At 37.5% G+C, this 17043-nt stretch overlaps 1 protein-coding gene across 3 annotated transcripts in view; it reads right to left on the bottom strand.

Annotated features, from left to right (window-relative positions):
* Positions 1 to 1269: 1269 nt before the first annotated feature.
* Positions 1270 to 17043, bottom strand: part of RORA (RAR related orphan receptor A) — a 350533-nt gene continuing 334759 nt past the window's right edge. For all 3 annotated transcript variants that reach the window (XM_059858140.1, XM_059858137.1, XM_059858139.1), the window contains 5 exons: positions 16421 to 16553; positions 15642 to 15749; positions 14161 to 14271; positions 12789 to 12901; positions 1270 to 11553 (listed from right to left, as the gene is read on the bottom strand). In XM_059858140.1, the coding sequence (XP_059714123.1) occupies positions 11389 to 11553; positions 12789 to 12901; positions 14161 to 14271; positions 15642 to 15749; positions 16421 to 16553 (630 nt within the window). In that variant the 3' untranslated portion in view covers positions 1270 to 11388. The remainder of the gene's footprint in view (positions 11554 to 12788; positions 12902 to 14160; positions 14272 to 15641; positions 15750 to 16420; positions 16554 to 17043) is intronic.

Genomic DNA, 17043 nt, shown 5'->3' with positions numbered 1-17043 from the left:
ATGTGATTGTTTGGTTATTTTTTTTAATCAAATAGCGCTACTTCGTACTGGTGATCTTTGTACTTCCATGACACAAACATGAACATCAGGAAACAGGTTTCCACTGTGAGGGTGATGAAACAGTGGCACAGGTTGTCCAGGGAGGTTTCGGGGTCACCGTCCTTGGAAATGCTCCAAAGCTAGGCATGGTCCTGGGCAGCCGGCTCAAGGAGACCCTGCCTGGGGCCTCTGACATCCCTGTCACCCTCAGCAGTTCTGTGAAATAATCAGAGGTCAAACCCACCACCTCCTAACGTACAGTTTAGCTTTCCTTATGGTTTCCTTATGGGTGGGTACAGGAGGGAGTCCTCAGTTTGTCTCACTTGAGTAAAATTCCTATGTCTTAGATAGAACTATACTGTTCTCTATAAAGCTGTTCCCTAACCTGTATGTTGGTGGTTAGGAACTCTCCTGTGACTGGGAATACTGGGCAGGATCACGGCCTGAGGATAAGAAAATTAAATCTGTTTTCAGTGTCTTGACTGCTGTAGACATGGAGCTGCTGTAGAACACGTGGCACTGCTTAGTGCTCCCCTTCTAGGAGTTATCACTTCCACTACTTTTTTTTTGTAGAGTTATCTGTAGGTGAAGGCTGCTTCCAGATACAGTGCTTCAAAGATGAATGCTAGAATCTATTTCTGGATCATGGTCAGACATATAAATACTGAGCTGTTAAAAGCTCTGTCAAGACTGAGGCATTTCTGAGTAGGTGCAGAAGGAGAATTTCACATGCCTGAAGTCTTAAGACCAACATGCTGCTGACACATTCAGGTATTCCTAAAGTTAGCAGAGCAGAGGGGAGTGGCACCTGTGACTCTTGATGCCTAAATTATATTAAAACTTTGATACCCAAATTTTGAAGCCCAAATCCTCATTTAGATCTGACCTAAAGTAGTATTTCTGCTGGGAGTGCTCACTGGGAGGGTTTTGTGCCAAATTTCTTGTATTTTGCACTTGATGTTGTGAACTGTGATTTCCAACAAGACACCTTCAAATAGAGGGAAGCTACATTAATCCACGTTCATTCTGAAAAGTGGCCAAAAGGGAGCTTAAAAGGTGCTTGGGGCCATCTTGTTTCCCTGCTGCTGACAAAACATGATGTACGTGCTAAAACAGCTCTAACATACATCTAGTCTAATTTTGTATCAGTGCATTCCTTAAGGAATAAACCTATTGAACTGCAAATCAGAAAACCAAGGAAGATGTGACTGACAAAAAAATTAAGACAGATTTTTCCATTAGAAGCTGAAGTTTTATTACAGGATAAGAGTACATAAAGCACATCTAAAATCGATGTGTTCAATGCACTTAATAAAGGTAATGTCATATTAAAGGTACGGTTTCTAAGTACAATATAACAACATTCATATTAGAATGAAAATTGGAGTATTTAAAAGACAACATTAAATCTCTTATTTTTACAGTCATATTTACAAAATGAATCAAAATACTTTTTTCGGGACCGAGTAAAATAACAAACTTGAATATAAGCAGGCTATCGTAAGAGTGAGTTGGAGAGGTCGATGGAAGGGAGAAGTGAAGTGACTGGGTAAAGATCATTAGCAAAGGTTTAGTACAATACCACATCCTCTTGATGGCTTACATTTTATTGTGGCTAGAAAAGGAATTTATACATACTGTACACATAACAGACAGCACATATTTACATGTACAGTATAATTGCATTAAACTTGTGTGTATTTACAGAAATTTGAGCGTATCACTCAACGAGGTTTTTAAGTCTGTGTGCTTCATCTTCAATCTGATGTATATTTGTAATCAGCATTTATTCTGGCGTTGGTATGTTGAACATTTAGTAAAGAGGGAGGATAAATGTTAACCAAATGGTTTTGCATAAATATATCAAACTATTAAAACAGTAGGGAGAATGTGTTCCTGGCATTGCCTATAGGTTGTTACTTACAAATTTAAGAGTGAGTCCTTCTCTCTTTGAAAATATCAAAAGGTAACTTAAATCAAGAAAGGAAAACAAAATTGTCATGGCTTATATTTAAATAAGATTGTAGCTTCAAGAGGTTTTTATAATTGTCCTGATAGTGTTTGCAGTTAAACATTCCACTTATGAAAATATACCCATGGTGCAGTAAAGTTTGTTTTTGTTTTTAGGTCAACAGTATGTTTGCTGTTTAAAAAAAATTATTTATATATATATATTCCTTGGATTGAGGGTATAAAAGCAGTGCATGGAAGCCAAGAACCATGGCTTTAAAATTCACTACCTTCTATTATCAAAAAGTGCAGTAAACAGAAACATTGTTATTAATAAATTGCTCAAAAATCTTTGCTAAAGATCTTATAAATTCAGTAATATTACAGAAAAATTCTAATAAATATTTAAAAGGTTAATTACCTCCTTAGTTAGATATTTGATATCCATCAGTTTTTAAGAATGAACATTAAAACAATATCTAGAATGAAAGGAACAGGGGACAGGAATATTTTGAAGGGTACATGACTACGTAAATTAAGGTATACATGAAAAAATAAAAACAAAACCCCCATACCTGACAAAACGTTGCAAATTCCACTTCTTAATTAACTTTAGTTGCTACTGGCTGTCCTTGGATATGTATGCATGGTGTATAAAGCATATCCAGGGACTGAATTTAGCCATCCATCACGGCAGATTTACAGAACATTCCTATTTACAGTAACTGGAGTTAAGTGTGTAGGCATGGCCCAGTAACATCCGCAGTCCGAGCGTGTACAGATCCTATTTAAAGTGAGGAGGGAGGAAGGCACCCAGCAGAATAACATCTCTACATTTCCAATGCAACAACAGGATAGAATTCTCCCAACAAGCCAAATAACTACCTCCCTTTCAGACAGACAGACAGCATATTGTAATTATTTTATACTGGCAGATTAGATGGTTTTCTTATTTTGAATACAATACAGGCAGACTCTTTTAGTAACCAAAAGGATAACAAGCTGGACAGAACAATTTTAATAACATTAATAATTAATAATGTTAATAATGTAGAAAAAATTCTACATTTGATATCAAGTATCTGTACCGGTGAAGTAATTTTCTCCTTATTAAATATACTATAGAATAATTTATATAATGACACTATGCATTTAAAGAGAAAACCATGTCCCAAATCTTGTACTCTGATACAGGTACTTGTTGGGCATATGTTGGTGTATATATATATATATACACAAATATATATATTTATATATAGTTATACTCAGTGAAATTAACAAGACCCAAAGGTGGTATTGTCTAGGAATAAAAGGGGTTTGTTTGTTTTTGTTCACAAAAGTAACTTATCTAGCACCACACATCAGAAAAACACAAAAATAGCACACTCTAGTTCTAAACAGCTATGTCTAAAATAGATTATATAGTAAAACAGATATTATACAGCATAATGTGGTATTTGATAAACAGATAAATATTTGCACTGTGTAGGCTGTTTATAGTATAATTTTATCTATACAGAATGAAAGCAAAAAGTTAACTGTATAGAGGTGAGCAGAACAACATTAAATATTATGACTCCAAAGCAGAGACAAAGTTAGAGTTGAAAGAATAGAGCAAGATAAAATGTTTACAGGCCATTACAAGTCCTTAAATTAGTAATAAAATAAGGAATCAGTTGCTCAAGTTTAAGAAAGCAGTAAACAAGAGATTTGCATTTACATGCAGATGTCTAAAACTTGTATTTCTTTTAAATCTATGCACAAAAAGTCATTTGTTTTATTGCTTGACATTCAGTTATGGCTAGAATATTTTTAACCTTTTTTTTTTGTACTTTGGAAACAAGAATATTGTTAAAGGTGCCATAAAAATGGACAACATTGAAAACAGTTTGCAAATAAACCACCTAACACTGCAGTTCTTTATACATTTTAAAAAGCCTTGTCTGGGGTTTGTCATATGTTAAATATATTTAATCTGGGAAAATACACTGTAGCTTGAAGCCTCCCATTGGCCCAAACATCCAATACAAAAACACATCTCCAGAAAAGGAGCAGGCAGACAATACAGTTACATATAAAGAAGCAGCCAGTTAATGTCCTAATATTTCAAATAGTGACCACTGTTCTGTAACTTGTTTCTAAATCAATGTAGAAATGAGGAACGTTTTGGATTTAAAAAGGTGTACAGTACGTATGCCTTTTTGTGAAATAAAATTCACTGTATTGCTTATGAATTCTCTGCATTAGATAGAGATAGCGTTACAGATCGCAAGTTCCTGTAAGGTCTGTGCATCTACATTAAGACTTGGTGGGGTAGTTCAGGGTAGTGTTTCTCAAACCGAAAGTCACAAATGGTTGTTTGAATGATGCCCAAGTGTTTAGATCATGACCAAAGCACCCTGCCAGGCACACCCAGCCCGGTTCTTTGTGAAGTGCAGGTTCCCCAGCGCAGAGCACGTGCTTGTGCTGGCTACAGGAGCGCGCTGGGCAGGGAACTCGGGAGCTGCAGCTCAGCCCCACGGCCTAGAGGAGCTGCATGGGCCGGCTGGGGACTGCACTTTGCAGTGGCCAGAGAGTTCCCAAGTACCTGCAGCAGCTTGGGTCCTTCAGTTAGGAAACGCTGCCAATCATTCCAGCTGATTCACACTCCCTACCCCAGGAAACCTAAGTCAATTCCAACACAGAGAGCCCTGTGCAGAAATATAGCTCATAGAGATTGTGCTTTCAGAAACCTTGAGAAACACTAACATAGGAACACAAGTATACGTAGGACATGTGAACACTGAAAACATGCAGATGTTAACAAAGTGTGATGTCACACATCAAGTTGAACAACTTGATTGTGAAGTTCAGCTTGAAGAATAAGATTATGAGGGAAGACATACAAGTGAATATTGTGGCAGAAGAAGTGAGCCTATGAGTATTGATCTGAAGCCTTTATCATGTTTTGTTTCTTATTTGGATAGCCTACTTATTGCTATAAAGTTATTGCTATATTCTACCAATGATAAAGGCAAAAAAAAGAAAAAAGGACAAACAGCGACATTATAGATGGAAAAGGTAGAATACAGCTTCTGTTTAGATGTTAAAATTCTATTTAGTACCTGAATAAAGTTCCAGAGAAAGACTGTATATTATGTTACGTATTTTTCTCCTCAAGTCCAGTGACTTAGCATTATGTAGCAAGCCATTATCACAGTACTAGAATTAAAGCACATACTGCAAGGATTTTTAAATAAATACTCATTTACATTTTAAAACTTTTCTTTTTGTTGTTGTATTTGGTATTTGTATGCATTTGCCCTCATTTCCACCAAATGATTAACTGACAGAAATACTTAAACAAAAAGAAAGTAAGAGGCTAATATTCAAATATATTAATGGATGTAACTTTAAAAGTGATAAATATTAGTATTAATAATTAAAAAATAATTCTAATAGTTATGTTTCTCCAGCTAGGGAAAATAAAGATGTTCTGTGCAATCTGAATCAGCTAGCACAGGTAGAATTCCATACTCAAGAGAAAATTGCCTATTATTTTTGGATATTGTGTAGTAAGTGCTGTTTCTGGCATTTATATTAATAGGTTTGTCTATATTGAGGAGTTTAGGAATGTCTAGGGAAAAAAATACACGCCATTTGCACAGCTTACACTGTGTAACTTGTTTTGTTCATCAAGTACAGACTGGGGATTGTCTATGCCAATCCAAAAAAAGATACTGTAATGCTTGGATCATCCCACTACGCAGTTAAAACATCTTATAGGTTGTCCATTCTAAGTGTTTCATTGATGTGCAAGTACATAATGAACAGAGTCCACTGTCAATCAGCAGTAGGAATTCTCCTCTGCTGAAGATGCCGGAACACCAACTGATCACACTTGCTAAGTGCTTGTCTGCCTCGGAAAGCCATTCCAAGCTAAACTCAGCTGTCAGCTTGTGAAACTGTAAGTATGCTCTCCCTATTTATTAGGCAATCTCAAGTAACCAACTGGTAGCCGTATACCCGTGAAAAAACCCTCAAAAATACCAGAGAAGTGGGGCTTTCTCCAAGCAGACACATTGGATGGAGAAATCAAATTCACTCTCTTTCCAATGTAACCAAGGTGCTAAAGTCTTGCTCATTTTGTTCATAGTTGTTTACTTATTTTTCTACTTGCATTTTCAAAAGAATGTGAAGCCATAAAACAAAGCTAATTGGGACAGGCTTCAAGTATCCTATAGTTTGGCACTGGGAGACTTCTGAACATGGCTGGGTTTTGGTGCCATTGTAAAATCTCTTGGAATTGCTGTATTTGATGTACTAGGTATGAAAATTTCTTCAGCCGCAGTGTTTCTTTTAGTCAGGTTTTGGCTTTACCATGAAACATCTGCAATCTGCAGCAATGACAGACAAGATTTGAAGTGCTGTTCTTGTATTCCTGCAGATCTGTGTTCTTTCTATGTGACTTCTCTGATGAAACCTAACCATGACCTTTTCATTCTTACTGTATTCTCACAAACGGATTCATTTTCTTTGATAATAATTTAAATACAAAAAGCCGCTTTCTATTGCAGAACACTGAATTTCAGTTGGAAAAGTAGTCCTATCATTACAAAAATGTTCAGAGGGTATTGAAATTAATTTCAATCATTTATTTAGTGGGTCAGCATTTATTTTGTAAAATATAATTATAAAATCTTTGCACTATTTGGAGTACTTCTGTTTTGAGCACAATACCAACCAAAAAGCAGCTCTACCGCAAGAGTGAGCAAGAGAATGAGGCACGCTTAGACCATTTAGTTAAAAAAAATCCAGTTTTCTTGTGCCTGGGGGCAGGGGGAAGGGAAGAAATACTAGCATATTTTTTAAAAAGTAATTTGTTCCACCAGCAGTACTGGCCACCCTGTTGAAGAGTTTTAGAAGATCCCTGAGCACATTAGTTTCTGACTTCTAACCCCAGCTCCAAAATGATAGGGCTTCTCTTGTTGATAACGAGATGGATTGTCATTCACAGTTAAGTCAATCATAAGGTGCTTAATCTATTTACCCTTTTTTTCACCAATCAGCACAAAGAACTGTCAGAAAATAACTTTTATTTTTCTTTTTTAAATAATAAAAGGGCACTAAATTTAAACAATCAATGTTTTGTGACAGTGGTTTAGGATTATTATCTGGCTGCCCCTCAACAACAGACAAGTGATTCAATCGACATTCCTTAGCAAAAAAAAAAAAAAGGAAAAAAGGAAAGAAAAGAAAAAAGGCAAAAAAAAGAAAAATCCTGTACAAATATGTATTTTTCCCTGAGGGATCAAGGTTACACCCGCAAGTGCTCTATGTACATATTGCACTGTAGAGGAATGAAGAACATGTGCAAAAAAAGCAACAATGATTGAAGCTTACTAATCAAACCTTTTAATCATGACTGCTATGTCATCTTGCATTTTGGAATGTCGGAACACAGCTATTCCTTTAATCTAAAATGTAAAAATAAAAAACAAGAAAGAAAAAGAAAAACGCACCTCTACTATGGCACATTCAATGAAATAAAAAGTTTTTCCAAAGACAAATAGACAAATTCCATCAAGAAAATAATACAAAGTTCGTTCGTTTGTGGTTTTTTTTTTTGTTTTTTAGAAAAATTACATTACTTTCTTTCATTGTTTCACATTACAAAATCTTTTTTTTTTAATGTTTACACAAATCACATTTTATTGCAGGAATATTTCAAGTGCCATCAAACATTTATAGAAGGGTTAAAAAAATAGAAGTCTCTCTAAAGTGGTCCAGACAAGGCTTTGTATAGAATAAATCTTTTTACCACCTTCTATTTTTGACTTAAGTATTTTGAATACATTTTCTTTATTCCATTGACACTTAACAGCCTAGAAGCAGCCGCTCACACGTCCCACGCATACACTCATGTGCGCACACAATGGACTCTCTCACACACACAGGTGCACATAGAAAGATATCTTGGTATTCATACTAAGATAAGCTAATAAAGAACAACCAAACTTAAAAACAGCCTCCCTTTTTACCTAATTCCATACATCAAACAATGCTGGAGGTGATGACATGTACTAGGGCGGTTCATATGACAGTATAGTCTAGTAGCTCCTCCAAGAAAGCCAGAAAACATCTCCAGGGATAGGTATAACTCCCAAGGAAAATATCTTTGCAGACTCTAAGGACTAGGTCATCTAAACTTGAAATATTATGTTCAGCTATCCTAGTGTTTTTATTTGTAGTGAACTGGGCAGATGATGAAAATACTCATGTGGATATCCATTGACCTCCAGTGGTTTTTAACTGGTTGATCATCTGATAGCAGGCCACAGTCGCAGGGGTTTTGCAGAGGGCATTTCCTCTGCTGTGCTGTGTTCTTACAGGGCCATCTCTGACCAGCCACTCTGGTGTTATTCTGAGTCCCCTTGCACAAAAACCCCCTTGGCACCAGGTGTGTCTGCTGTTTTTTCGCCTCTCCATGAAGGGCAAGCCAAAAATTATACTCTGTTGCCAAGTGGCTGTTAACTGTGACCAGGAAAGCAGAGTTACTTGGGGTGTGTATGTTCAGCCTGATTTAACAAGGTCCCAGTACACATGAGCTCCCACAAACAAAAACAACAGTACTTTCTGGCCTGGAAGATCAGTCTCAGCTAAGGCCCTACTTGAAACCTTTTTATTGTTATGTATTTTATTATTAAATGCTCCAAGACTTATATTGTCAATGATTTATGAATGTAAATATGCTAAACAGAATCCAAACAAAACCACTGGCGCCTAGATACCTGGTAAAGCACTAATATTCATCATGAAAAGGTAAGAACAGGATGTGACTGAAAACTAATCCCCAATATTTTGCCTGGTAGTCTACATTGTCAGAAGTAGGAGGTGTATCTCACTCTCTAAAAAAGTAAGGTCTTACTTCACTATTCATTAGTTGACACTGAGATTAAGTTTAGTTGATCTTTACAGGACTAGCACCTAAGGCTGGTCACATTCAGAAAACATTTGTTAGTTTAAAGAGGTGCTTCAAAATTGGAATACACATTAGAATGCAAGTACCGTATCGTGCCAGTTACTCCAATAAAGTAAACAATGATCCAAGGAAAAGTGTTTCAGTGGGAGTGGAGTGAGCATGTGCTGGGCTATGAGCCACTTCCGCAGGAGCAGGCAGGATGGAGCAGGAAAAAGACAGCTCTATGGACTTTTTCCAAAAGCCCTCTCCTGCCTCCACCCCAGTGCTCACAGCACTGCAGGTGTTCCCCTCCCACACTCCAGGGCACACTGCTCTGAGGAGGAAGTGTGATGCTCTGCTCTCACCCTCCTTTCAAAGCCTAGAGATGAGTGATAGCTGTGACCTTCCCTGATGTGCTAGACTGGAACATTTTTATTAAGTGTGATAGATTAAATGTTTCTATTTCACCCCAAAGGAAACATGTTCAAATCACAGAATAAACCCGTATTTTGCTGATAAGAACCCACTGATCTGACTCTCCTTTTAAAATACTTAGGCTTTGGTGTGATTCTATTCACTTGTAACTTCCCAACAACTATAACTTATATAAGAGATTGTTTACCCTTGGAAGTTAGAGCAGTAGGGCACATTCTGTCTCATTCCTTATAATTTTTTCATGTTCCCAGCTTTTTCTTAGGTACTCCATCAAAACTACATTTGTGATGGCCTACAGGGCATCGAGTTATGCATCTGCATCTCATCCAACCCCAAAAATACACCTCTGGCTCAAAGAGCCACAGTTTGTAATGTTGTTTATGTGAAGCTAATTCCTTCAGAACTACATTTACTGCCAGCTTTGCTCAGAGATGGAATTCTTCCGGAAGGGAATGGTATTTAGTAACACTGCAAGATTCAGCTTCTTGGTTGGTTATGCGATACAGGAGTCAGAATTACAGAACACAGGTTTCTGATAGTAATGATTTCCAGGCTTGTACTGAGTACAAACTAATGCTTTCTAGCAACAGTGTGCCTTTCCTTTCTCAGTTTGTTCCCATCTGATGAACTTTAAAGTGCATCTTTTTAAACTAGGAGAGAGCAGACTTCTCTGCTCAGCTCCCTGCAACTGAACTGCTGGATGCTGGAACAACAGGGGTCAGTGTGTCTCATCTCACTGAAGCCAAAGACAAATCTGTGGATTTTGACAGGCTCCAGTTTGGCATTGGAAGGCATTGTTTACGATACGGAGTACAAAAGTATGTAATATTACATGTAAAAATTACTTGTCCGCAAGCATGTCATACACACATACTTTTACTGTAGATACAGACTTGAATAAATACTTTCAAACCTGGATTTATGGTGGGCAGGAATACACTATTTAATAGCCTGATTTTCAAAGATGCTGTGTTACTCATTTGTAAATGATCTGTAATTAATTAGTTCAACTCTGACAATGGAAACTCAGAATCTTTGAAAATGAGGCCTTTGACTTTGAAACATTCCGGTTTGAAAGACTTGAAAATAAAAGTACCTTTGAATTTAACTTCTGAAAAGATTATTTTAAGGTAGAAAATTGTCATTATTTTCAACCCTTTAAAAAAATCTCTAACCATTTCAGGATATGACCAGCCTCTCTTTAAAAGTAACATGGAAAACAGCAGCATAAATACCTCCCAATGTACCAGTACCTGCCAAACCTTTTTCAGTTAAACTTGAATTTCTGGTGCACATGCAACACAACAATGAACACGCTAGCATTTAATTTAAAGAAAAAGGTGCAAAATGAAAGTGCCTTATCAATTCAACAAGAAAAGCTATACCAGTAACTACATTTTATATTAATTAAAACAATATATAAACAATATCTCTTTTGCTATATATAGTCTTCATGCCCATTTACCCTGTAATATATTATAATGCTATTGTTGCTATTGCTATGGACCCTTTTCATGCCGTTCTGTCTACTGGCAAACAGTGGTAGGTGAAAAAAAATCGTCCTTCATGAAACAATGAGCAAGTTGTGCAAACTGATGCTGAAATCTCTGCAATGCACACCAGTCGCTGATTACTAGGTGGACTCTGTTCTGACCAACAAATTGATTGTTCTGTCAAAAGTCTGGGCAGTGAACTACAGGAGAAAACAACCTTCTGACATTAGTACCCTCAGTCTGTGTAAACAGAAGTCAAGGATTGAGAAGTTGAGACAGAAAAAGGGTCCATATTTGTAGGCATAATGGAAATCATATGCATGAGAAAAACAAGTTCAACTTTGTTTCATTGTTTCCCATCCTTCGCCTGACCCCGACCGCCAAGAGATGTGCAGTGTGTTGGCTCCCTAGGTCTGTGCAGGGCCATATAAAGTGTCTTGGTTTTCTTTCTTTTTTTTTTTTCCTTTTTTTTCCTTTCTTTTGTTTTAATGTTTGTACTTCAGACATTCTAGAAGTGCTTAGGTGATACGTTTACCCATCAATTTGCATTGCTGGCTCAAACTCTGAAGTGAACAACTCCTTGTAAAGTGGAGGAAAATGAAGTCGCACAATGTCTGGGTATATTGCTTTAAATGCCATAAGCTTTTCTGTATGTCGTCCACACAGTGCTCTTAAAGTAGACACTTTGCATATTAACTGTAAAAAAATGAACACAAGTCATATGGTCATACATGGAACCAGGCCTCCCAATCTTGATGTAAGGATTAAAGCTCTCCCAAACCAAATTATCAACAAGGACATTTCAGATGCACAGTCATGGATATTTGCTAGAAGTATTTAAGTAATGGACTCACAGCTATTTTTGAAATAATCTTTTCTAAGTTCTTGGGAAAATATGGCATTAGGTTTCCTTGCTGGATTGTAAAACAAGTATTTCAGGGCTGGATCTTCACTCATTAAATTATCCTCTTGAAAGAAGGCAATCCCAACTGCTTTTAAACCTACTGTGAATATTATGGAGGGAACTGGCAATGCAATATATTAGACTTACTTACCTTAATTCAAATAAGGTAAAAAATATGTAGTTCAAAAATATCATGAGGGTGCTCCCTGAAGTTACTGAGTCAAGTATTTGTATCAAAGCATACAGAAGACTCTTTCTTCTGACAAAAGGTATCCAAAGCATACACTGAGAGAAAATTACATGAGCTAGGATTTGAAATTAAGAAAATCTGCAGAGCCCGTGCTGGACCATCCTGCTTCTACTGTAAGTAATTCTCTGGTGTGAAACGAAGCAGAAGCTCTACCTGTGCAGAGGTATAAAAGGAACTACTTCTGCAAAGTAAAAGTAAAGTGCCTACATTTCCCCAGTTCTTCAGACTGACTTCTTGTAACATCACACCAGTTTCTCATTTCTGAGAAATTATATGAAGATACTTCAGTAGGTAGTGCCTCTTTTTCCTAAGCATCAGTATTTGGAAGAACTGAGAAAAAGGCTGTGTGGGGAACTTCTCACGGAAGTCGGAAAAACAAGTTTAGCTTGTGTGTTGCATGCTGTAACAACTTCATTGTCATGCAGGCAGCGATTCCACAAATACTAAGGCATGCATGTTGTAGCACTGAAATAGTATTCTGTGTGGCAGGAGTGTTGTGTAGGAGAGCTATCATAAAAACCTTCATCACTTTCCATGAAGTTCCACATAAAAATACTCCTTTTTTTCAGACCATTATCAACCTTGTTCCCAGAACATCATCATTTCACCTCTTCTAGGTTTAAGTAACGAGGTTCAACTGAGCAGCTCCATTTTGAACAAAGAATTCTGGGTTTATAAATAAATTACTGTGTATGAGCTTTCACCCCATAATCAGGGCAGCGTTGAGATGAAGCCACTGTTTCACAGTCCTGTGACATGGCACAGGATGACCCTTACCTTTGTTAGAATTCCATCTTCTCGGTGGTTCTTCTGTAGGACGTGCTGAAGTGCTAGCTGGATCTTCTGTTGGAGTTTTTCAATTTTTACTTTCTCCTGAAGCCATGAGCGATCTGAATATAAATGGAGTTAAAACTTCTAGTAATGCACACCTGGATCACAGCTCACCAGGAAGTACTAAGTGTGTTACAGATTCCTTTTTCCTGTTTGCAGCCTTCCTTCCAATTGTTATATACTTTCATATAGAAAATGGGCTTCAAAATTAACAGGTTTTGAAATATATTTATTGCATGCACTTTTATAAAGCCCTTATTTAGGAAAATGCGATGCATCTGAGTAAGATCTATTATTCATTTGCTAAGAAAACCTGTAAAATGCAGGGTGTTTACAAAATGAGGCTAGCAACTTTTTACTGGGAAATGAATAGATCATATAATGAACAACTAGTTGGAGAGGATCTTCTTGCTAAGATCTTACAGAACTTACAGAAAACCAGCAGAACTTCGAGAACTTACAGTGACTGACAGAAAAATCAGATGCAAAGATTCAGCTATTAAAAAAACCAACAGCTGAACTTCCTGGCAGAAAAGCAGGATTAGCTGCCACATTCCTGGTGTGACAGAGCTGTAGGGTTCTGTATCTTGCTAAGACACAGGGCTAACACACTTCCTGTCAGGCCAACAACACGAGAACATATTTATGACAGACTCAATAAATCCACCATTGCTAACAGAAGTTTCCATCACCACTCCTGGGTCCACTATGCTGCAGTCTGAACTCACAGTTTCCTTCCTCAGGTGTCAGGCCAGGCACAAACTGACTTTCTGTCCCAGTACCTTGTTCCACCTGACCTAAGAAGCCTTTTCAGGACTGGGAGCACACTGTGCACATTCACTTGTGATTATTAACTTATTTTAGCCACAGGCATGGAAGACCCAAGCTGACTTTTGGGGTGACTTGGATGTCTTGCACCATAATTCTCATTGTCCCCAGACACACTAAAGTGGCGCTGCTGGAAGTTTTCTGTTGTGCTACAGCTGCAAGCTCACACACATGGAAAGCTGCCCATGGGAGTTCAGTAACTGCCTCTCACCAGGACTGGCTCACAAGGCTCACTCAAATACATTTAAGCCTTTGCAAAACAGCTGAGTCCTCAGCAAGGTGAAAATGTGGAAAATATGGGCTTAGATTAGGACTGCCAATTCAACAAATTGGTTCCTAAATTCATAGTTTTAATGTATTTATTAAAATAAAAAATTTGGGGAGGAGACACTCAAAAAGGTGATATTTCCACAACGTCTGATAATCGTAACATTATCATTAAAAAGGCTGAAAATAAAAACAACATCTAGAGGAAATCTTCATCTCTTACCTGCTGACATTAAAACAAACGCAGAAAACAAAGCTATCTCATCTTCTGTCAGATGCATAGAACATAAACTTTTTCCAAATTCAAACACAAAGCTAATGAAGTCTTCACAACCTGCCAAAAAGAAGGTAAGCTCTTGTTACATTGTTTAAAACTACTTCAGTGCTACAGAGTTATTGATTTGTTCTGATGGAGATGAGAAATAGATGCAAAACACTTCAAAGGTGATCTTCTCCTTAAGGAGTGTGAAGTGATGGCAGTGAGATCTCACTCATCCTTGAGGGTATTACTCCACTCCCACAAGTTCCCAGCTCCCACATCCTGGCAGCCAAGACTCTCCAAGTTTTGCACACTGTATCTTTTCTACACTGGGTTCTCACGGGGTAAATATGGATAAATCTCAAGCCATTTACTTTCAAGCTCAAATTTGCTCTACCTTTGTTTCTGTTCTAAATGGAACTTTGTCATGTCAGTGCGGACTGAAGAAGTTCTGACTTTAGGATTATTGAGCACAGAGAGTGGGGGAAGAGAGGCACACAAGGGACATGCAGGAAGCAAAGGGAGAAGCCAAGATCCGACTGAACATGGTTCATGCAGAAGAGGAACTCTGTCTCCTTCCATCCATTCTCTTGCTCACACAGGTGTTATTCAGGTTACTGCTGCTGTCTCACATGCAGGTACAGTCCTTAAAGTGAGCCCTGCTCTCAAGAGCATCACAACCTGAGAGACAAGGGTTTTCCTCAGCCTCCCCAGCCTAAACTTCTGGATACAGCTGGTAACAGATCCAAGCTGTATTTCCTTAGAACCCAGAACTGTCTGTGCTCTGACCTTGTACCTTGAGATGTTTTAGAAAGGCAGAGAATACTTCAGTAATTGTCCAGCATTCTCCACTGATGTATTTTCACTGCCTCCCAAGTGGCTTACAGCCCAAATCTATACTCAGTGAATACATCCTTTTAAAATTAGCAAAAATACGTGGGAAAAAAAAATTCAAAACTGTATGTACTTTAATTTTAAAAAATGATTTACAGTATTTTACCAGCAAATAACCGGACTTGGCAGATTTTAAAACACCATTGACATCTTCAAAGCAGTAACGTCAGTATATCCCAAATTAGCTAAAAATCTGCTGCCTTTTCCAACAGGATATATGAAACATTACATTAGACATGAAATCTGGGCTTCTCTTCTCAACAAGTGAGTCCCAACTGCTCTACCCTAATCAAAATGCTGAACTTCAGCACCAACAGTCCTTTAGTGCACAGTTAAGCTGTTTTACCTCCTGAAATCAGCTTGGCCTCAAACAGAGCCAGCATTACAGCTTACAAAACAGCAGTTTGAGCTCCAGAACTCTTTTATTTGAATCCTATAGACTGATTTTTCAAAGCAGCTGTTTTCCCTTGCTTTTCCACCTTATTATTTTTATTCTGGTTTTTTGTTTGTTTGTTTGTTTTTTTAAGACACAACACTTCACATTTCCTTACCTAAGGACTTGAAAACCTCTGGGCTAGCATACTTGCCATCAAAGTAGACTGTGTTGTTCTGGGAGTCAAAGGCACGGCACATTCTGATGAACACAACCTCTAAAGACCCTAAAACAGAAACAACGGATGTTTGACTAAGGAAGGAGAGCCTTCAGTTGCAAAGAGCAAGTGAGGATTTAATAACAATGCTCTGCATTCACTGTCAGTTTAGTAGTGTAGTAAGTTGCTGTGGTGTAACAGAGCATAGTTTGGTTTGCTGGTAGAATTACAAGAATTCCCATAAACCCCTTTAGAAGTTTTTGCTAAAGCAACTTAGTTAATGGTAATGAACTTGTGTCATTTTTTTAGAATAATGAAGTCTCTGAAGCCAAAGCAGCTCATTTATATATGTGCTCACCAAACCTTAACAACTCGGTCCAGTATTTGTAACCTGAATTACTCCTACAATATCTTGCATAGAACAATTTGGATTTTTACCTTGAAATATTCACTATTAGCAATCAAAAAAAAATTAAATCCGATTTTTTTACATCTTAACACACTCATTGCTCCCTTTATCCATAATGAAAATTTAATAGATAGACTTGAACTCCTTCTCCCCACAATAACTAAGATGATGTTACTTCAAAGAGAGAAAATTTGCAAGGTTTTCCATTATTTAATTTTAAATGATCATTGTACTGTGTATGAATCTATGTGTACGCAACCACTGTATGTAACATGTAACACCTTCCTTGGGCAAAACTAATAGAAGCAGACCTTAAAGCTGACCCACATACCTGCTTTTAAAAGCACAATTTGATCATTTTGACACAGTTCCATAAAGCCATCAATGCGTTTGGCAAATTCCACTACATACTGTATAGCTTCTGTTATTTTGACTGCGCATAACTGCCACATTACCTCCCTTTGCTGTTTGAGAGAGAAGAGAAATTCAAAAATTACTAATCAAGCTTTGGAAAGCTCATTGTCAGAAAGCAAAACTGAGCTAAAGAACACCAAACAACAAAATAGAGTGAGTTCTCTCCAACACTCCTGGCTACAGTCTGCTGCTAAGACAAGGGGAATTGACCTCAAAACCAGAGCCTCATGTGGATGAGTGACAATGCAACCATGGAAGACTTCTTCAGTCATGTCAGAAGAGATCCAGCTTGGAGTACTTTTATCATAAGCCAAAAATGTCAAAGTGTAACGATTTTGGTCATTTCAGTGGCAATTTTATTCACTGCATGATAATAAAATGCCAATTTACACCAGCAAGGCATGATCATATTTTTTCCTATCAGCTTCTGTATTTTGTACTGAATGCAAATTATCAACTTAGCTCATCTTCAGAAGAATACATATAAAGATGTCCTTATATGAAGATCATCGTGATAAAAACATAAAGAAGGCATGCTAG

Source organism: Haemorhous mexicanus, chromosome 13 (assembly GCF_027477595.1).
Source record: "Haemorhous mexicanus isolate bHaeMex1 chromosome 13, bHaeMex1.pri, whole genome shotgun sequence".
Classification (NCBI taxonomy): Eukaryota; Metazoa; Chordata; class Aves; order Passeriformes; family Fringillidae; genus Haemorhous; species Haemorhous mexicanus.
The sequence above is the reverse complement of the archived record's forward strand: the minus strand, read 5'-3'. Positions and strand labels throughout refer to the sequence as shown.